The sequence below is a fragment of the Oryzias latipes genome, chromosome 12 (assembly GCF_053564925.1).
Source record: "Oryzias latipes strain Hd-rR chromosome 12, Olatipes_Hd-rR_3.1".
In the NCBI taxonomy this organism is placed as follows: Eukaryota; Metazoa; Chordata; class Actinopteri; order Beloniformes; family Adrianichthyidae; genus Oryzias; species Oryzias latipes.
The window spans coordinates 7,230,065-7,251,988 of record NC_136248.1 but is presented as its reverse complement, the minus strand read 5'-3'; the positions used below and the strand labels follow the sequence as shown (position 1 = coordinate 7,251,988).

At 41.1% G+C, this 21,924-nt stretch overlaps 2 protein-coding genes across 2 annotated transcripts in view; one reads left to right on the top strand and one right to left on the bottom strand.

Annotated features, from left to right (window-relative positions):
* Positions 1-14,384, top strand: part of scai (suppressor of cancer cell invasion) — a 36,208-nt gene extending 21,824 nt beyond the window's left edge. Inside the window, exons 12-17 of the mRNA XM_004075063.5 lie at positions 789-891; positions 1,030-1,111; positions 1,449-1,521; positions 2,385-2,558; positions 4,421-4,521; positions 9,015-14,384. Coding sequence (XP_004075111.1) covers positions 789-891; positions 1,030-1,111; positions 1,449-1,521; positions 2,385-2,558; positions 4,421-4,521; positions 9,015-9,161 — 680 coding nt within the window. The 3' untranslated portion in view covers positions 9,162-14,384. The remainder of the gene's footprint in view (positions 1-788; positions 892-1,029; positions 1,112-1,448; positions 1,522-2,384; positions 2,559-4,420; positions 4,522-9,014) is intronic.
* The window catches only part of LOC101167971 (stomatin), a 267,426-nt gene extending 246,223 nt beyond the window's left edge, over positions 1-21,203 (bottom strand). The window contains exon 1 of the mRNA XM_078955879.1: positions 21,185-21,203. The gene's annotated coding sequence lies outside the window, so the exon portion shown is untranslated. The remainder of the gene's footprint in view (positions 1-21,184) is intronic.
* Positions 21,204-21,924: the final 721 nt, after the last annotated feature.

Sequence of the window (21,924 nt, the reverse complement as noted above, 5' to 3'; positions counted from 1 at the left end):
GTAGGGCGATCGACCCCTGATCGGAATGTTGGAGGTTCAATTCCCGCCTTGCCCACCCATGCGCCAAAGTTTCCCCTGGCAAGACCCATTGCCTCTGGTAGTCATAGGTTAACGCCGGTACCTGGCAGCAAAGCCGCCTTCTGTGTGTGAGTGGGTAAAGAGGACTGTGACTTTAAAGCGCTTTGGGCTGTCGAGGGAGGCAGAAAAGCGCTTTACAAGTATACGCAATTTAACCAGTGAAACGTAATTAATTAATACAGATGTATTAACTCATCAATACAAACTTATATACAGTAAATGTTGGGCGTAGTGAACGACCCCATTAAAAGCATTAGAATCTCTTCTGAGGCTCAAAAAGAAACGTTTAAAATCAACCAATGAACCCAAAGCAAATGTGTCAGGGATACCCACAGGATATTTTCAAAAGTATTTTGAGATGTTCACACGTTTTATGGCTTGGAGATTATTTTGTGGTGATTTTCACTTTTTTGCACAATATGGGAAAAGAAAATTTATGTTCAAACATCACTGAACTATCATTGACCTCTGACCTGATGAAGAAGCCACCATCTTGAGCCCTCCAAAAAAAATAAAATCACCTTTAATACCAGCTACAGATTTATACCCCTAATAGAGATTTTGATCTATCGCTTCCTAACTCATCGAGCATCATTGGGAAGCTACTTGGGAATTAATGTTCGTTTTCAAGTTTGTGGATTGGAGAGAGATTGGAGGATCAAGGAAAGTTGGAGCGCCGCGACTTGCTCATGCAAGTATTTTCTTTCCAGTGGGGGGTTATGACTTTGGAGGGGTTCTCACAAACACCAACAGAGACATAGTGAACGGTGAGACGGTGCAGAAGAGGATTCAGGCTCAGAAAGAAATGCACTGGTGAGTTCAAGCTTTAAAAAACCATCATAGTCAAACATTTTCAAATTTCAGTGTGTTGACAAAGACAGAAACACTGACTGGAGCGGGCATTTCTCTGACTCAGACACAGATGATATTTACTTGTTTACAATCTTTCAGCCTTCATCCAGGAGATTTATTCCCTTTCACTCGGAAGCCCCTTTTTATCATCGTGGACTCTTCCAACAGTGCAGCCTATAAGGTATGTGAACAGGTGAGGGGTTAACCCTTGTGCTATCTTGTGGGGTCATCTGGACCCCACTAGACAGTGCTCTGAACCTTTTTTCTTTAATGATTTGTGATCTTCACTGGTGGCCATGGATTATATGAAATCCTTTCCACCTTTATCCACATTTGTCATGGAAGGAAGAACACGTCAATGTAAGGGTGGGGTCATCTGGACCTCACAAGATAGCACAAGGCCTAAGTCTGTAGGAAACGGGGAACACGGGTCAGCTCTGCATTGTCTGACTGCACGGTGGAACATAGTGCTTCCCATCTGTATTGATTTATGAGTAATCTGCTGTTCTGAATTTCAGAATTTCACCAATCTGTTTGGCCAGCCTCTGGTGTGCCTGCTGTCTCCTACCATGTACCCTAAGACTGTACAAGGTGCGTGTTACTGTGTCTGTCTTTCTCCCCTAGGAGGATAAACAAAATCAAACCACATTTCATTTCCTCTGTAACAATGAGAGATTTTTCATATCGATTTATGAAAATCCTTTTATCAATGCTGGTGAGCTTTGCACAAAGGGACCATCTTCAATCTCTTTTCTTAAATTGTTTAAAATAGTTTGACATTGCACAGTGGTGTAGTGGTTAGAACTATTGCCTCACAATGAGGAAACCCGGCTGTTTGGAGTTGGCATGTTTTCCCCGTGCATGTGTGGGTTTTCTTCTGCTTTCTTCCACAGACCAAAGACAACTGGTCAACTGGAAAATCTGAATAGCCCTTATGTGTGCATGTGAGTGTGAGCGAGTTAAGAAATGGATGGAAAGGCCATCTGAATGCTCCACTACAAACTTGAGCTGTGTTCAATAATTCTGACAAAGAGTTGCTGTTTTCAGACAAAAAACAGGAAATTTGTATTCATGCAGTTCTGAAGTCTTTTCCTCAGACTTGCTTTTCAATTACACTACTTTAGGATGCGTTTATGTTCATAAAATGAAGTGTTTTTTATGTGCGGGTGGCCTACTGGACAGCAACGGTGCACTGGTAGAGCGGTGAACCTCTGATGGGACGATTGAAGGTTTCTCACCCTGCCTTCTCATGTGTCTTCATCAGTGTGTGATTGTGAATGGGTGAATGGGACTGTGACTAAAAAGCGCCTTGGGCCTTTAAGGAAGGTAGAAAAGCGTTATATAAGTATACACCATTTTACCATTTACCTGTTGGAGTTAATAAAGCACCCTGATGACTGTTGGTCATGAATTCTGTCCTGATCTTTCTTCGGTGTCTCCCTGTGACCGTTCAGATCAGTCCCAGCGCGGGAGTCTCTTCACGCTGTTCCTCTACAGCCCACTCCTGGCTTTCTCCTCTGTGTGCGGCCTCAGCAGCATCCAACGGGGGATTTGGGAGAGGGCTCAAGATTTTTTACGCAAAGTCTTCCGTGACATTGGGCAGATGATAACTCGCTCGCGGACCATAGGTACTTTGTTTCAAAACGTCATACCTTTCGAGCAACTTTTGTTACTCATGCTAAATGAGAATTCTTTTTCACGCTGATCAAACATTAAAAAAGTATTTGTGGCTGTTATCAAGTTTGATTCATTTAGAGGGTTAAACCCAGTTTAAAAGATTGGCTCTTTAGTAAAGAGTCGGAGGACTTCTTGTCATTGAAAAAGGAGATGAACCAGTTCAGAGTTCAGTTTTAACATGTCCTGCTAAAGACAAACGAGCAGAATCTCATGATCCACACTATCAGAGGAGGCATTTGGATCAAGTGTAAACAGTATTTCTGCTGTGCTGAGGTCGAATCCTGACTGAAATCCATCCAACATGATTTTCTATGTGGCTACAGCTGGAATAGGTTGAAGACTTTTTTACAGGACTTAGGCCAGGAAAGGCCGCTTAAAATAGCTCTTCATCATAGAAGGAACTTGGGTTTAAATTTGTTTTTTATGAGAGCAATATGGAGCTTTTACCCACAGGATGGTTAGCTTAGCAAAGTGAAAGATCCTCTTCAGGAAAGTAGCAGACAGTATTCAGTGGGGAGGCAGTGGATGGAAAAATGAAGTATTTTCAAGAAGGGATAGTTCTGTGTTGAACAGAACATTCCAGACAGACCCATCAGAGGAGTCACAGTAGGCCTGCACAATATACCGCAAATTTATCGTTATCGCAATATCCAGCTCTGCAATATGCATATCGCAAAAGACGGCGAATATCGCAATAAATCGCAAACCCAAAATGTGTTAAAACAATCTTCTAGCAGCTTGAAGCATTTAACACATCAAATAAATCCCTTTATGCTTTGACCAATCAGATGGACGCCTTCCCTTTGTTGACCAATCAGATGGAGGCCTATTATGTTAACCCTGGTCCTGAAGAGTCTCAACCCTGCCTGTTTTCCAGCTCTCCTTAACCAGCTTGCTGTTGATTGGCTGACTCAAGTGATTTCACATCCTGATTGACTGAACACACCTGATTTTGGTTATCATTATCAAGCAGTCTAGGGAGAATTGGAAAACAGACAGGGTTGAGGCTCTTGAGGACCAGGGTTAGCCACCCTGACGTTTGTCCCCCATGTCGATGAGGGTCATTTGGAGGATAATTTTTAAACTGTTGCAATCAAATGGGAATGATGTTTTTGTTTATTTTTCTATTTGTTTATTTACCGCAAATTTATCGTTATCGCAATATTGATCACTAATATCGCATATCGCAAGTTTTCCTCATATCGTGCAGCCCTAAGTCACAGTGAATCTGGAGATGCTCGAACAGATTTTTTGCACCAGAAAATTCTGATAAAATAAAATTTCTTAGCATTTAGGGGACAATTATCTTAGAAACAACTTTTTCACAATTGTGGGAAATGGGGGGAATTGGGGTACTTGTCTAAGAAAAATGTCTGTGAAATTGAATATCTTCTCCCCCATCCAGTCAGTGGCTGCTGAACTCCCTGAGCTACTTTCAGGTAGAGGTTGGATGAAATGAATGTCTCACAGGTTAGGTCAGGGGTTTGCAACTGAGGGCTCAGAGTCATATGTGGCCTTTACCCTTCCATAGGGGCTCTCTGGCTGAAGAAAAATATTTTAAGTAAGTGTCATGCAGATGTATATGTATATATACATGTTTGTGTATGTGTGTGTGTGTGTGTATTTTTACCACTCACCATTTCTTTTTGTAGGTTTGATCTTAACAATTTACCCCCAAACATTTCAGCTGTCACGTTCCAATATTTTGCACAATATTCTCAGCTTTTCATTTCCTAATTGTCATTTTTGCATCATTTTATTCTCATGAATATGTGAATCAATACAATACATTTGTGCACTATTATCTTTTCAGATCAAGCCTTTTTGCAGTTTTTCGGTGACGAGTTCCTGCGGTTACTCCTGATCCGTTTTGTATTTTGTTCAGCTGTGCTAAGACTTCATAAGCTTTTTCGGGTAAGTAAATGTTGCTGCAAGAATCCAGTTAATATCTGCTTAGGCCTCATTGAGCGGCAGCTGGGAGAGCTTCAGTCATGTTGATTCACCATGTGTGTTCCATTTCAGGAGCTCTTTAGCAGTTGGCCCTGCTGTGTTGTGGTATCTCTTCATATTCTTATTAAATTAGATCATGGCTATTTTTGAATCCTTGATCCACATTTAATTTGGAGGAACGATTAAAAACTTCAGCTCTATCTAGCTTGGTTTATTGTTTAGCAGAAATAAAATTCACAACAAAGGTCCATGAAAAGAAAATCAAGTACAGTTCAGGGAGAGGCAAAAAACATAAATGGCTTATTCAAGGCCTCCACCCAAAGCAATCAGACATATTTTGAATAAAACATTTTTTTTTAAATATACCGTAATTTCCGGACCATAGAGCACACCTGATTATAAGCCACACCCATTACATTTTTAGAGGATAAAACATTTTGTACATACATAAGACGGACCTGTATATAAGCCGCATGTGCCCACATTGAAAGGTGTTGTAGAATGAGAATGTGTATGTGCTGAAACCACGCGCCGCGTGTGTAAGAAGGAGGGGTGAGGGCGTGCAGCGCAAGAGGGAGCGCTCTCACTCAGTCTTGCACTGCACGTGCTCCTTCCTCTTACACACACAGTGCGCTGACACACATACACACACTCATTCTACAACACCTATATAGTTAGTTCATTAGGGGCGACAGTGGCCCAGGTGGTTGAGCGGGTCGTCCAATGATTGAAGGGTTGGCGGTTCGATCCCCGCTCCCACCAGCCAAAATGTCGTTGTGTCCTTGGGCAAGACACTTCACCCTCCTTGCCTCCAGTGTGGCTCCACTGGTGTGTGCATGTGCATGAATGATCCCTGTGATGGTCAGAGGGGCCGTAGGCGCGAACTGGCAGCCACGCCTCTGTCAGTCTGCCCCAGGGCAGCTGTGGCTACAACCATAGCTTACCATCACCAAGTATGAATGAAGAGTGAATGAATAATGGACACACTGTAAGCGCTTTGAGTGTCTTGAAAAGCGCAGAAAAATCCAATCCATTATTATTATTATTAGTTAGATAGTTAGTTGTGACTGTTATTTGTTAATAAAGAATAGTGCGTTGTAATTATTACTTGTACCGGTATTCATTTCCGTCGTGGGCGGCGGGGGATTTTGTGTTGGGGGGGTAAACCGCGACACCGCAACTCCTGCTGCTTCATCACCGCGGTGATCAAAAATCCCAAACCGTCACAGCCTTTTCCCAAACAGTGCCTGTGACGCGGCAGTAACACAGCAGCAATATGGTAGTAACAGCCCTAACAGGGCTGGTTAAAAGAAACATACTGGTAAAAGTCACTGAGAGCAGCAGTAACTTATAGCCTCTGCCTGGCACGCGCCTCCTGTGCACTGAAACCATGGAAGTCTTCCTCCTCAGTGTCGGATTGGAATAGCGTCAGAACGTCTTCGCCACACAGTCTCTCTGTGTTTCCTTCGTTGTAGCTGTCGGTGTCACTCTGAGGCAAATTCACTTCTGAGCTTGCGCTGTCCTCTCCGTCACGCAGCAGACCGGCTTTTCCAAATCCGTTGGTGATGGTGGATTTTTTCACACTGCTTTTAACGATTGCTTTTAACTTTAAAGCTGCGTCCTTTGCATTTCTTCTTGCATTTTCCATGATGAGGGTCTGTTCGTGCCATTCATTCACAAAGCAGCAATTTACATTAATTCCCCCTGTCTCCCTCTTACCCTTTCTGTTCGATCGCCCCTAGCGGCTGTTAGAAAAAATAAACAAATTAGCCACATCATTGAATAAGCCGCAGGGTTGAAAGCGTGTGACAAAAGTAGCGGCTTATAATCCGTAAATTACAGTAAACAAATTCAGAAAAAATAGACAAAGCATATACCAGTAGTTCACAAGTAGCAAAATATGTTTAAGAACAGAAATAAAATCCAATTAAGAGCAGAAAACATAAATATACGATCGATAAAATAATACCATTGAGAGAAAAGTGCACATAAGTGAGCGGGATTTTTAGGCCTAAAAACCAATTTGACCCATGAGAAACAGTCACATGTTTGTCAATCAAGAAGAAATTTATCAAACAAAATATGCTTTTTTGAACATCTTTTACACCACTTTCAAGAATTGCAGGTTTTTATTGCATGACAGAATTCGTTCCAAAGTCTTACTGCCAGAAATCTTATTGAGAACTGACCTCGAGAACTGAGAAACTTGGTAAATGAAGAGCTAAAGAATTATGGGTCAAATGAGAATGGAACCGTAAATTAACCATAAAATATGCTGAGAAATACTCAGGCATATCCCCTTCATAAAAAAGAATACTGTATCTTGAAAATGCAGATTTGAAAATGATTAAACATGCCTTACTTTATTTGCTTGTTCGTAACCAAAAAACATGAGATCTGCAGATTTTTCTACGAAAATTCTTTCTCTTAAGACTTTTTTTTGGCGGAGACATTTATCTGCAGAAGAATTCTGCTCACTCTATATTGATCCAGTTTTGAGAACTCAATTAAATGTAGCCCTGAATGGACCAGCCAACCGTCCAGGATGCAAACCGTCCCCTGAACCAATCAATCAATCAAACTTTATTTATAAAGCACTTTTCATATAAAAGCATAACACAAAGTGCTTTACATTAAAACAAAGCAAAATAATATAAAAACAAGCACAAAAAAAAAAAAAAAATAGGGCTCCCCTCCCCGTACCTACACACAGCCCCCCACTCCTTTCACACATCCCACCCCTTAACTGATGGGGAAAGACGATGAGAAATAGGCTGAGCATGAAAACAAGATGTTGGAAACGCTAATAACTGGAACCTCCCTCTCTGTGAACAGCCGCATAACCAGCCAAATTCAGCATCACAGGCGGGGACCGCTCCACCACAGCTAAGCAGTGATGCAGGTTCCCACCTAGAGCTGCAGGGGCTGAACAGCAGCCGACCCAGAAGGAGTGGTCCTAACTGAGGAAGCACCGGAAATAAGAAATGAAAATAAAAATGAGAATGAAAAAGTAAACATATTGATAAAAGCAATAAACAATAAAACATTGTTTTCTTACGTCTTAAACAGAAATCTAGTTTAAGTTCATAAAACAAGATCAAATGGATAAATAAATAAATAACAATAAATTAATAACTAACTAACAAAATAAATAAATACATACATACAAATGAATAACTAAATAAGTAAATAAAAGCAGTGAAAAATCAGCTACAAGCCAGGTTAAAAAGATGGGTCTTGAGCCTTTTCTTAAAAGCATTAATGCTCTCTGCGGCTCCCAGAGGACCTGAGAGCCGCAGAGGGGTCCATAGTGCTGAAAAGCAGCCTCTCCATAGGTTTTGATTTTTACAACCAGAATGGTTAGAAGACCAGTGCCAGAGGATCTCAGGGTCCGCGAGGGTTTATACTTTACTAAAAGATCTGATAAATAAGAAGGCGCAAGATTGTTAAGACATTTAAAAACTGTTAAAAGCACCTTAAGACTCCTGCAGAAACCTCTCTGAGCCTGCACAGGACAAACCTGGAATACAGAATGAATGGATAGATGGACGTTATTGGTTGCTTAAAAAGCTTTAGTGGATTGGCAGTCGGTTTGGTTTAATACAAAAAACAGCAGCTTAGAGATCCCCCAGTAAATTTTTAGAGCCATTGAAAAGTCCTACTTTTTAAATATTGAGGTGGAGCACTCAGGTAAAACTCATGCTACTTTCACACCAGGCATGTGGCACGTGTTCAAGAACATGCTAAAAGCACATTTAACCTATTATGTTCACACTAGACAAGCAGGCTTCTTTTTCTTTTTCTACTGTTTACCAGCGCATGTTGGAATAAACTTGGTGCAAAATGTCAAAGTGGTGCACATCATGGGAATTTTGCTCCAGGCGTTTTCTGCCACCGCTCTGATCCAATATACAGCATTAAAGACTTGGTGTCATGTAATTCCAGCTAGGAACAAACCGCAATTATTCAATTCTCCTCCACGATCAATTTTAAAGCAATTGGCACTTAAGTCAAATGAAAGGGATGCCATCCACAGGTCACTACCAAATCTGAGTTCCTGATTGGTCAACGTTCAGCCTGGTTGAACTTTTAACGCACGTTCAGTGGCCACGCGTTTTGTACGTAGAGCCCAAAAACGGCCATAGAAACATGGGTAGCTACAATAAACACATAGACTTTTCATTGGAAGAGGTTGATGGAACGCATGTTGTGTGAACGTAGCTTTAGAACAGCCCAGTGAGCAAAGATGCATTGTGGGTAAAACCCTTTTAGCAAAATGTTTGCTGAATGTTGCCTTCTTCAGTTGTGTTTTGTTAGCTGGTGTTGGTGATTGCTTTCAAACAGTATTTTTAAATTATTGACTCTAGAGTGTACACTGTTAGAAAACATGCACAAATGCTTTCAACAAAGTGGTGACGTCAGAAGATTCACGGACTTTGTGCATGTGTCATTCACAGGAGGCCCGGAGTTTCCCTGAGTCTTACCCGGAGCTGCCCAAGCAGGACACGGTGGAAAGCAGCCTGCTGCAGAAGCAAATTTTAGAGCTGGCAGCCATGCTGGACGTGCAAAGCTCATTCTGGGAGGATTCTTTGGAAGCCTACTGACCTCTTCTCAAAGGGCAGGAGGCACGTGTGTGCACACAGACTCAACTGCCAGAGCCCTCCAGCTGAACTCAATCCCGCTATTTCTCTTCCCTTTTGCAAAGGTAACCTAAAAACCTGTTCAACCCCCAAATCTCATCTAGTGAATTTTGAAAGCTACCATATCACATACACATAGAATGAGAGTTTATTGTAAAGAGAAAAAAACATTTTGACCACCAAAAAGTCAGCTCATAAAGAAAAATCAAAAGCTGCACACAAATTAATTTTCTAATTAGTTTAAAAACTGCAGCTTTAAATCAAATACATTTAATTTGGTCATTGTAAAGAAGTTGGTATCAATGTTTATGATGTTTAATTTATATTTGTTTATAGTGTCGAGCTTGTAAAATATATTAGATCCATAAGGTCACGAGCAGCCTGTAAGTCCTCTGTTCTCCAAGAATGGAGGAGAGCAGAGGAGCATCAAAACAAGCCAGTCAGTTTCTATGCCTATGGTTTATTATCTTATTTAACAGTGATGAGCACTTACACTCAGATCATGCTGGATCATTTCACCAGATCTATGATAATTATTATTTCAAAAGAAAATCAGCAGTAGAATGCGTTAAAATTCATGCAGTGACAGAAGCTGAGTGGCAAACAAACAGGGCAGCAGCAGCAGAAAGGACTTCATCCAAGAAATTACCCACAATTACTCAGTTCTCGTTGTGCTTACTCTGCCCTTTTATATTTCTAATGCACTGTATATCTAAAACTGTATGTAGATTTTTGTGCACTCACTCACTGGCCTCTGTAAGAACACCTGAGCAATCGAATGCTATACCATTTCCACACCCTGATTTCTTTGCTCCTAAAAGAGAAGTGATCAGTCGTTTCTTGATTTGTGGTTTTGAAGGGTTGGGGCCTCTTGTTGCTTTGGAAAAGGTTAGATTCTTTTAGTTTTGGGTCAAACGTTTCTAGAGGGACCACAGAGGAGGATTTCAGGGAAGGCTCAGATTGAGGAAACTGATCTTTTAGGTGAACAGCAGGTGAAACGTGACGGACATCCGCTTTCCTACAGTCCAGGAGTGACGAAGCAGTTCACACCTTTAGGAGAAGTTCAGAAAGTAAGCACACAAGCCCAGGAGGGCATCCAAGTCAAAGAAACACATGAAGTACTTTAGTGAAACTTTTGAGTCTAAGCACATCTTATTCCCACTGCCTTCCAAATAACAGCTAGAGCATATTGCTTATAGAGCACTTTCACTGAGCAATCATTTTGATCAAATTTTAGAAAATATTTTGAACCCATTTTATCCGTCAGAGCTCCATGAATGCTGCCCGAGACATCATGAAGAAAGAAAGCATCTGTTTGTGGATTCTAGTATTTGTATGCAGTTACATTACCTCTGTATCATAATTAGGCCCCCACATACTTCTGTAAAAGCATGCATCACATAATTTTATCAAGATGGTTCCAATTCTCTAGATTTGTCATTAGCTTCTGTCATCAGTCAAGTCTTCGCAATCCTCAACAAACATATTGCTCTTTTCACCTATTCCTTTAAAAAGTGATTTTCTTTTTTTAGTCCTCCTCATTTTCTGTAGGATTAAATAATTTGTTCTATTCATCAAAACATTCCTTATAGTGAACGTTCAAGTTCTTTTTGGGACCACAGTTCTCTGTTTAATGTGAAGATTTTATCTCAGTCCTTCCAGGTTTCAGGCATGTAAAGGACCATTTAAATGCACATTAGACACTGTAATGGTGCACTTGTTATTTTAATTCATTATAATATATATGCATATATAAAATATCTAATTGAGCCATCTCATAAAACAATTAATTCTGCACACTTAGTGAAAAAACTTCAGCTTTTGCAGAATTTGACCTGAAGACCCACAAGTCGGACTTGTGATCAATAGTTTTTCATCCTGTAATTCCTGTAGTTTTTTTATTGATCCTTTTTGAAATTTCCCTAAAATATTTACCTTAGGTATTTCATAAACTTTGTGTACAGATGCATCATGACAGAAAAAAATCAGCTGACCCTTTCATACATACATTTGCAATAATGATGTTTACCAGCTTCATAGACACATATCAACACAGCAGAATAAAATTGAGGCATGCCAGGAAACTTGTTATAGTTACTTCACATAAAAATGGATATAAAAAGAGAAGAGTCCAGCTTTGCTGAGAGTTATTGTATCATGTTCTAAAAATGACAAGACTAGAATACACTTTAGAACATGTTGAGCATAGGTCCAGATGGATCTATAATGCATTACAAATCATTGATCACAGAAATGAAGGCCTTCTTGTCTGTTTATTAAGCCAGATCAACACATTTCGATATAGTGGCTCTTTTTTTGTGGGTTTTTAAAAAGCTGAATTTCTGTTTTTTCATTGCATTCTAACTAGATTTCTGGCCCTGTATAATATCTTGGTTACGCCACCAACAGAACCTCCAACTCATGGCTGCTTATCAGTCTCTCTATACCGGTATATTATTTTTGCATCTGGTTTCTGGTTTCTGCATCTCAGTTGTCTTGTTTTTCTCAGATCCTCCTGCATCTTTCTGGCTTTCTTCATGATCAGCAGCATCATAATGACAAACCTGTAAAAATCTGTTGAGGTTACACCATTTTTTTCACATTCTGCACAGATTGAACAAATGAAATCACTGATCGTTGTAATGGCATCTCACTATACTTCTGACATGAGACGGGTTGGACCACTTTTGAACGTCCAGTGCGTGTTGTGCCCTGGCAGACCTCACAGTGGTTCGCTGTTAAAAAATAATGAAAAGTATCTGCAGTGTCACGGATTAAAGTTGAGTCTCAAAAGTTACGAGGTTCTGATCAGTTCACTTTGAGTTTTCGTCATTTTTCAAACCGTTTCTAGGGTGTTCATCACAGATGCAGACACAGATTAAACAAATCAAATTGTTCTTTTGGTGGAAGAACTGTTCTTCTTGGCTACAGTTTTTGGTGCTGAAGCATCTGTGGTGATGAAGGAATGCATGGCTCGAATGAGCAGTGTAGCTCTCTGAAGGAATGCAGTCGGTCGGATCATAATAGGAATACTTTAATTTATTTTTTTACTTTAATAGAAAGTCTCACCACCTCCTTATTTATCAAGCGCCAAATTTTAGAGCCAATATATTAAAAAACCTCATAATCACATGTGTTTATGTGATGGATTTTTAGCGGAGTCACAGCAGAGAGGAGCTTGCGCTCATAGAGGAGGTCACAAAGGTCAAACTGACTGCAGGCAGACCATCTGATCACTGTGTTGATCCTTATGCTGAAGCCCACCAACAATACTCTTATCATATGTTAATAACAAGCTGAAATATTGCAGCAACGCATGCACAGGTACGACCTAAGAGCATTTTTAGTGTTTATATTTGTTGACATGTTTTGTGTGTACATATGATGTAAAGTAATGTTTTGACACTATGTGTTTGTTCATTTTTTTAGTCAGTAATGTGTATTGAAAATATGACAAAGGGGGAAAAAAGGGAAAATGTCTATGAAGTCAATTTAGTTTCCAGATTGTTTTTTTTTCTCTACATTCCTTCAGTCTGAGGACTTAAAGTGAGCCGGAGGAACGTTCCACTGTGTTCTCCAGAGAGCAGCTCTTTATACATTCTCCTCTGTTCTCACATCCCTTGTGTGAAACCATTAGAGACTGTAGACTTGTTTTTACGCTACTTTTCTAAGAAAAAAAGGTTTTTCCAGGGTGCAGTTCATTTGAATGGTAAACTTTGTCACACAATGACTGATTTTCAGTTTACAAGCTGGCCTGTTTTCACTCTCCATCAGTCCCTGACTAAAATATGATGGCAGATTTCTTCTGAGAGTCATGAAGCAGTGAATTCAGCCTACATACAGTCATGGACAAAGGGTACAGAGTCCTATCTGAATTCTGTTTCGTTTTAAGTGAAAGTGTGCAAAAACCTATTTCAAATCTTATGATCGAACTGAGGCAAATACAAGATCAATAGGATGTAACTTATTGAACTATTGTTTATGTTAACCTAATTAAACCAGAAAGAGATAAAAATGCAGTTTCCATTCTTCATCTTTATCCTCAGGACAGTTTAAAGCACAAACCACAAAACTTCCGACAACATGTCCTGAAGGCTCAAGTTCAAGAAGGAGATGCACAGTTGCCATGCACCGCTTCATGTTGGTGAAAACCAAAAAAAACATACAAATACCTCATTACAACTGTGAAGCATGGCAGCGAAGGGCTGATGATGTGGGTTTGTTTCACAGCTCTGTGTCTGTAAAACAAGCCCACACTTCTTGGAAAAGAGCAATAGTTCAATCCCACCAGAAAACACGGAACTGGGTGTTTCAAAATGTTTTTGACCTTTGTTTGCAGTAAACAAAAGTAAAAATGCTATCATCCTTTGAAGGTTCTATTTGCCTGACTGAGATCCATGCAAAGGATATTAGTTTTTATGTTTATCACACCCCAAACGAATTGAATGACAAAATGGATACAAACCTTTGTCCATGACCGTGCGTCTTTCAGACATTTATGATTACTAATCTGTTTTTTATTGGTGGTTTTTTTATGCCAGTGAAAGTCCATAAACCTCCACAGAAAAGGGACCAGTACAGAATATTGCAATTCAAAAAAATCACTGACCAATCACAAAGATCGGATCACTTGTATAAATAAATGGTTTGGAAAATAGTGTAATTTAAAGATAATGCAGATATTTCTAAAATATATAAAACTTGATGTGGTTGGAAGGCAAATTGCAATTAGACACTCACAGAAATAGAACTAAACTCACTCAGCAACATTTTGTAAATCGAATCGGCTAGTTTTCAATCATTATTAGGAGGGCCCCAGCATCAGAAAAGTACAGATCATGCCTATGGAGAACAAATAAAAGAGTACTCTTCAACCAAGCAACCCTTTCCTCCCAAGATATGCACAGGTCCTTTCTACCTTTTACTATGTTGAACGTGTTAAGAAGGTTTTAAAAAAATATGTGACTTGCTTGTTGCCATTGTCAAATGTATTTTAATATTTCTGTTTAAAAAAAAGAGCAGATGGTTATCTGTAAGCAGCATGTTTGCTTAGAATAGAAAGTGCCAAAGACTGGTGTGCCCTCACTTTCCCATTTTCATGGTTGAAACAGTTCATGTCTCAGATGTTTGGTTTTTCTGTGTATTGCCAGATGGAGTAAATAAAAAAAGAAGATCTGGCTTCATAAAGAGTGATACTTGGCTTTTTTTTGCAAGGTGAAATATGCTTGCTTGATCTACACCCAACAAGAAAACAAAAGAAATGTATCACATTCTTACCTAAACAAGAATTTACACGAATATGACAAAATTGTTTCAGCACGATGATTGTCAGTGTCAACCTAATGTTCCTGAGCAGCTGTTTTGACCCCATGATTACCTAATTTACCAAACTTATGGAGATTAATGATGTAAAAATAATATTAATAATTATTAAATGTATAACGGATTATACATTTAAAGTCCCGCTTTGATCATCTTTTGATCTATAGTAAGTGTTCCCAGTGTTCTTTCAATTTTGCCAAAATAAAAAAAAAATCTGTGTTGTTTTCTAGGATACTTTCTGCAGAGTTCATTACAAATTCACTTCTGAGTTGTGGGCAAAATTTTTGGTGTGGGGAAACCCCGCCCCCACTTCCCATATTGCTTCTGTTGACACACACTCCCACTAGTTTATAACCCCAAGCTAACATTAACAAAAATGGCGAGCAAAATTGGAGCTATCCAGTCGGACAGCTTAAAGCCAGATACAAGATCAGATGATCTAGTCATCTCCCTGGTCCGCTCCATGCATCAGAATGGAGCGGACCAGGGAGACTGTGGCCTGCCCAGCGAATTTTCTTTGTCACAAATATGATCTTTTTTAAATGCCATGTTTTTCGTCTGCTGCTGATTCACAGTGATTATCAAAAATACAAAGGAAAAATGCAATCTTAAGGTAATTTTCTTTACATTTGTCCTCCATCACCAGAACAATGCCACCAGAACATGTTAAAAACATCAAAAACGCAAGTTTCATTGGAGTGGGTCTTGAAAGAACCGACAGTGGTTACAGCAACAGAAGATCACACCTGGTGCCGCTGCTGTCAGCTATAAACATGAAACTTAGGCTACAATTCACACAGGCTCACCAAAAGTGGACATTAGAAGATTGGAAAAATGTTACCCGGTCTGATGAGTCTCCATTTCTGCCAGAACATTTAGATGGTAGGGTCAGAATTCCACGCCAACAACATGAAAGCATTGACGTAGCCTCCCTTGTATCAAGGGTTCAGCCTGGTGGTGTAATGGTGTGGGCGAAAAGATTTTGGCACACTTTGGGCCCGTTACCTGAGTATTGTTGCTGAGCATGTAGTTATACATGTAAGAATGGCAGGGGTGACTGATGACGGGAGAGGCCTTGCTTTACCTGCCTCCCCTGACTGCACGTAATGGGTGAAACATATTTCAATAAGGAACTAAAAGCTGCCGTACTCATCCCAAACCCACCCAAATTATACCCACTCACCTAAAGAAAATGTTACCAGCAAAGTTGGAATACAAACCGATCAATTGGGTGGAAAACTGCCCAATCTGGCAACACTGAATTCTCTGCTGGCAAACTTGCCATTGACTGGAATATTCCATGGCTGCAGAGGGTGGGGAATGTCAAAACTCTCTCACATGATCAGTCCTCTGCCATTTCAGTGATTCAGGGTGTTTTTTGTTTTTTTTTTATGAAAGAGTCAAGTAATGATGGGTGAAAAAGTTATTTTAGTGTTCAGCTCAGGGACCCAAAGTGTTGGCAACCTTTGTCTTTTTTTATTTATTTTTTTAACTTGTCCTGTCCATCAGCTGGGCAAACAGATGAGAGCTGAAGGCCTCTTGTGTTGGACATATTTTACTTTAACACCAGGGGTTATGCATCTTCTGAAAAACCAGAGGTATGTCTGAATAAACCCCTATTGTAATCGAGGCCAAACTTTATTCAATTTAATCATATTTGAAAATCTTTTGTGTTGGACCGGAAGGAAAAGGAAAGAAGGGAGGTAGAGAGAGGGATATCAGATAGGGGGGGATAGGAGGGTGATTATCGGGGGGGGGGGGGGGGGGGGGGAGAGAAACCATGAAGCAGCATAAAGCAACACGTTTCTGGATGGTTGTAATCATTACGGTGAGGTTCAGATGTAATATAAGTGTACAAGGGCGGGGCCTGTCCACACACTCAAATGTCACAAACATACCTGTTGGCTCCAAAAATGTTCACAAGTCAGCATGTACACAATACAGATAATGTTCCCACACGCATACATATGCATTCAAACCAACTAGTGTGAAATATTTAATTCAATCACGCAAACTATTTGCACAAAGGTGAGCTAACACCTGTGCTCAAATGAGTGTTTATGCTCTTCTAAGATGGATGATGGAATGTAAAAAGAAGGAGGGAGAGTGCCAGTCATCTCCACACCAAGACCCAAGCCGTAGCAGCAGCGGCAGCCAGAACCCCCCAATACCCACACGGCAGCATATAGAGAACAACCGCCCCCTGGGCGATCACATCTGCCACCCAGGCCAGGGCCAGCAGGACCGCCTAGGGACCCCCCAAAGCCAGAGAGCAGGGATGCATGGGGGGGACAGAGAGTGCAAGCTCCAGCCCAACTAGAAGAGCAGCCGCCGGGAGGGCCCAGCGCGAAACCCCGCCCCAGAAGAGCGCCCACATCCCCAGACGAGCACCTCATCACGACCCAGGAGTTCTGGTTATCCCCCACCCCAACCCCAGGTACGAGTCAGGAGGACCCTCAAGGGAGACCCGCCCCAAGCTCCAGGCCGCCACCCACCTGGCCACGGTTGGTCCAGGAGAGAGCAAGGCAGGGGCCAGCCATCCCCGTCCAGGAGGAGGACACCCAGGGGAAGAGGGGGTCCACAAGAAATGTTGTAGTGTTGGCCCGACCAGGCTCCCTAACAGTAGCCCACCTATGTCTAATGGTAAGTCAGCCCCTGCCTATGTGATCCTACAGACATTGTGCTATGGAGAGAAAATAGTCTAAATAGGTGTGTGTGTGCGTGCGCGCGTGCGTGTCTCCAAGGCCGGAGGCGGATCCCCCTTCGGGGTTCATTTCCCCGTTCGGACCCTCATACCTTTCTCTGTAACACACAACATGAATGCGCGCCCCCAACACACTTCCGCTGGCCCCTGTCACGCTGCATGCGCTCTCTCCTCTTTCTTACACACATGCGCGCGGCCCCAGCACATTCACTTCGTTTCACCACTTACTACTCACCTGCTGCTCCAGCCGCCATCCTCGTCATTGGATCGGCATCCTGGAAAATGAATCTTGTAACTTTTCTATCTCCCGTGTTTCCTTTTGGGTTCCAGCGTCTGGGTCTGTCTCGGTTCTTGCAAATCATGACAAAGAAAATGTTATCTGGCAAACATGACAAAAACTTGCCAAACCTTTGGACAAAACTTCTTTTTCACCATTTTCTGTTCCTTACAGAATAATTTGTGCTCAATAGAGGTACTGATTTTCTATTATATTAAAATATGTAGACATTTTTAATTTTATATAAAAATGGCATATCGTTTTTATAGGATTTTTTTTAGGTTTTCAGACAGTAACCCTTGTGCTATCCTAGGCATTTTAACATTGGGAGTTGGGTCATCTAGACCCACTAGACAGTGCGCTAAACCTTTTTTCTTCAATGATTTGTGATCTTCACTGGTGTCCATGGATTACATGAAATCCTTTTCACCTTTATCCACCTTTGTCATGGTAGGGAGAACACGTCAAAGTAAGGGTGGGGTTATCCAAGATAGCACAAGGGTTAAACGTCTGAAAATATTTTCAATGATGAACACACAGAGGTTTGCAGACAATGAGTTTTAAAAGATTTGGACTCAAACATTTTACATTTATCCTTTGGTGTATTTTACCAAAACACATTTTGGTATGTTTCTTAATTTTCGTTTGTTTGACTTTTTCAATAGTCCTCCTCAGTACAGTAATCAATTTGTTTTCTCTTAGAGGACACAAATATTAGAATCATCTTACTGCTGTCAGTCACTGGGTCCAATGTTTGGTTAGTGCTGGACATAGAAAGCTCTATCATTTTCTTTGGAGACACCTCTTCAGGAGAGTTTCTTTGTCTAGATAACCCACCATCTTTGGGACAGGATTATGGTTGTTGGAGCACATCTTAGAAATGTTCTACAAAAAAAAATTAAAAAAATCAAAAACAATGACGAGGACTGTTAGGACAAACACCTGAAAATAGTTTCACTAAGGGGACATCTGGGTCAAAAGAACAATTAACCCTTGTGCTATCTTACATGACCCCACCCTTGCATTGATGTGTTCTCCCTGCCATAACAAAGGTGGATAAAGGTGGAGAGGATTACACGTAATCAATGGACACCAGTGAAGATCACAAATCATTGAAGAAAAAAGGTTCAGAGCACTGTCTAGTGGGTTCTAGATGACCCAACTCCTAACGTTAAAGTGCCTAGGATAGCACACGGTTTAAAGTTTACACAACTGTGTGATGTGAACGTATTATTTGTCATGATGATTGGACACTCACATAGTGTTGCTATGCCTTCAAAAGAAACCGTAACTTCCAGATACAAACAGACAGGATGGTAATGGTGAACCAAACGGACATTGCAGTCGATAAAGAACAGAGGAAAGCTGTTGTGGAGGATGTGGTAGTACCAAGTGATGGGAACATGAGAAGGAGGAACATGAGAAACTAGAAAGATACCAGGGGGTACTCAAGGTGGACTTCATCCACTCCCTGTGCCTTGCCGTGTGGGTACATACCTGTACATATACATGTATGTACACAGGTATTTGTATTTGTGTACATACATGTATATGTATGTAAACACACGATGAGTTACTGTGTGTGTGCGTGTACATACATATACATATATGTAAACACACACACACATCAATTCATCTCTGTGATTGACATGTTCAATTTCATTTTTTCTCTCACACAACCCTCTGCATTTATCCGGACTTGGGACCGGCACAAGAGAGCACTAGATTGTTCCCCTTTGTGGTTGCATTACTCATTCATTTCATCATTCACTCATTCATTCACACACTCTTTTTTAACCTTTTTTTTACTCATAGTCAACCTAAATAACAAATCAAAAACAAAACGTTTTTTTTCTTTTTTTTTTACTTTTTTATCTTTTAACAAAACACAACAACATTGATAAATGATTACATTTTTTTAGGGTGGACCTGAGCACCATTAGAAAACCCCACAAACATTAAATAAAACTTTTTTTTATCTTATTTATCCTTTAACAAAAAACATGAAACATTGATAAATGAATGGTAATTTTTTAAGGGCGAACCTGAGCATCAGGAGAAAACCCAAACAGATTTAACACAGCTAACAAAAAAAAAGTTTGTACCAAATTTGTTGTTGGTTATGACTTAAATGTTAATGTGTCTTGCACCTCGGTAATGCGGTAATGCCGCCTGGATTTCGCACACGCCACCGGTACGGATTGGATACCAATTTCTGCCTTTCCCTGCAACTGTGATCAGATTTGTTGAAGAATAGTGAAATGCATGTGTTGTGAGATGAGTGTGCGTGTGTGTGTGTGCTGAAACCAGGGTGTCTGATCTCGCATGCTGCAGGAAAGGGGGGGGGGTGAGTGTGTGGAGCGCATAGACGCCCAGTCAGTCACCCTTTTTGGAGTCAAGAAAAAAAGTAATTAAGAAAGTTTATCTTAAAGAACTTAGACTTTTTCTTTTTGTTTAACCCAATCTGGAGGCTCTGAGGGTTCTAATGAGGAAGTGAACCCTGAAGGAAGATCTCCCTTGCGGCCTCCGACCACAGTCAGAGATCGTACCCCCCCCCCCCCCCCCCCCCCCCCAGGGAGGAGGGCCACACAGTTTGAGAACATACAAAATGAATGTTCCTTTATTTAATTTATTTATACTTTGCATAAAGGATTATTCACTCTGTACATGTTTTCCCTGCCAGGATTCTTTCTCAAATATTTCCCAGACACCAGTGCTCAATATTTGGCTGAGAGATCCATTTAACACAGCAGCTGCTGATTTGAGCTCTACTGAGGAGGATCAGTTCATTGAAATCACGTCAGACTCCACCCTGAGGATGAAGTTTACAGCACAAACACTCCCTGAATTCTGCTGGGTGTGGTGAGGGAGCATCTTCTAATAGGGTAGAAGGCTGTGGACATACTGTGTCCATATTATGTCCTATCTTTCTGAGATTTTCTACTGTTGCCACTTTGAAAACAAAGAACAGAGCTAGGCTCAATATTGAGCATGACCTGAGAGTTGCAGTAACAAACTTGCAACCTGGTTTTGAAAAGATGTGCAGCACAAAGCAGGCATATTGCAGCCATTGACACACTTTTTGTTACTTTTTTGATCCTTGAAGCCAGTGGTAAGACTCTTGCAGAAGTGTTAATCAAATATGGCACGTACCGAGGCGACGCTCTGTCCCCACTACTGTTCTGGATATGACTTTACACCCTAAAGGCCTGTTCACACCGGGACGAATTTCGCCGGCGATTTTCGCTGACGTTTAACGCAATCTATTCGACCAATGAGAATGGCGCTTTTGCACACGTGTCTGGAGCTTCTAAAGTTACAGTAAAACACAACTTGGGGGCGCTCAAACACAAAACTGCCTTGCTGAGCACACATACCAGCGAAGAAGTTAGACGCCAAGTAGCGTCTACACTGCCGCGAAGAAATAATGACGGACATTCTTAAATATCCCCTTACCAAGTACCAGTTGGAGCTACTGATGCTTGAAATATTCATGTTTTCTTTGTATGATTCTGACAAGCGCGTAAATACTTGCTCTCTTCTTCTGAGTGAAAAGCGACTTTAAGAATCGTAAAGTTGCGCAGCGCCACCTTGTGTACAGGAGTATTTCTGTTTACATTAAGCGCCATCTAATGTCAGGGAATGAAATTGCATGTTCGCTCGGCTCACCGTCAGCGAAAATCGCCTGGGTGTGAACACAAAAAACGTGGCGAAAAACGCTGGCGAATAACGCCTGGCGAATATTCGTCCCGGTGTGTACGGGCCTTCAGCCAAATTGTCAACAGGACTTGCTATGGACAAAGTCAACATAGAGCAATAGCAGACATTGAGGAATGTTATAAGTACCTTGGAACTCCTCAGGAAAATGGCAACCTGGAGCCGGCAACAAGGCAAGTCTTAACAGCCAAATACCTCCAACGAGTAAAGGCCCGTACACACCGGGACGAATTTTGCGCGCGATATTCACCGACGTTTAACGCCTCGTGATTAAACAAAGGGCACCAATGTGAGTGTGCACACCGACGCGAAAAACGCCACGCATAAAAGCGTCATTTTTTAAAAAAAAGCCTCGGGTTCGTTTTTTTGGTTTGACGCGCCGCGTCAAAAACTATACGACCAATGAGAATGGCGCTTTTGGACACGTGTCTGGAGCTTCTGAAGTTACAGTAAAACACAACTTGCTGAGCACACATACGTCACGGCGAAGAAGATATACGCCAAGTAGCGTCTACACTGCCGCGAAGAAATAAGACGAAGAAGATGCACTCACTGACGGACATTCTAAAATATCCCCGAAAACGCTCATGATACATTTTCAGCTCTTGTACCAGTCGATAAAACTCCTCATGTTCTTCTCTTCTCGTAAGTATGGGATGTACCCAAAATCGACGTCTTTTCTGGCGTCTTTCATCATTCAACAGAAC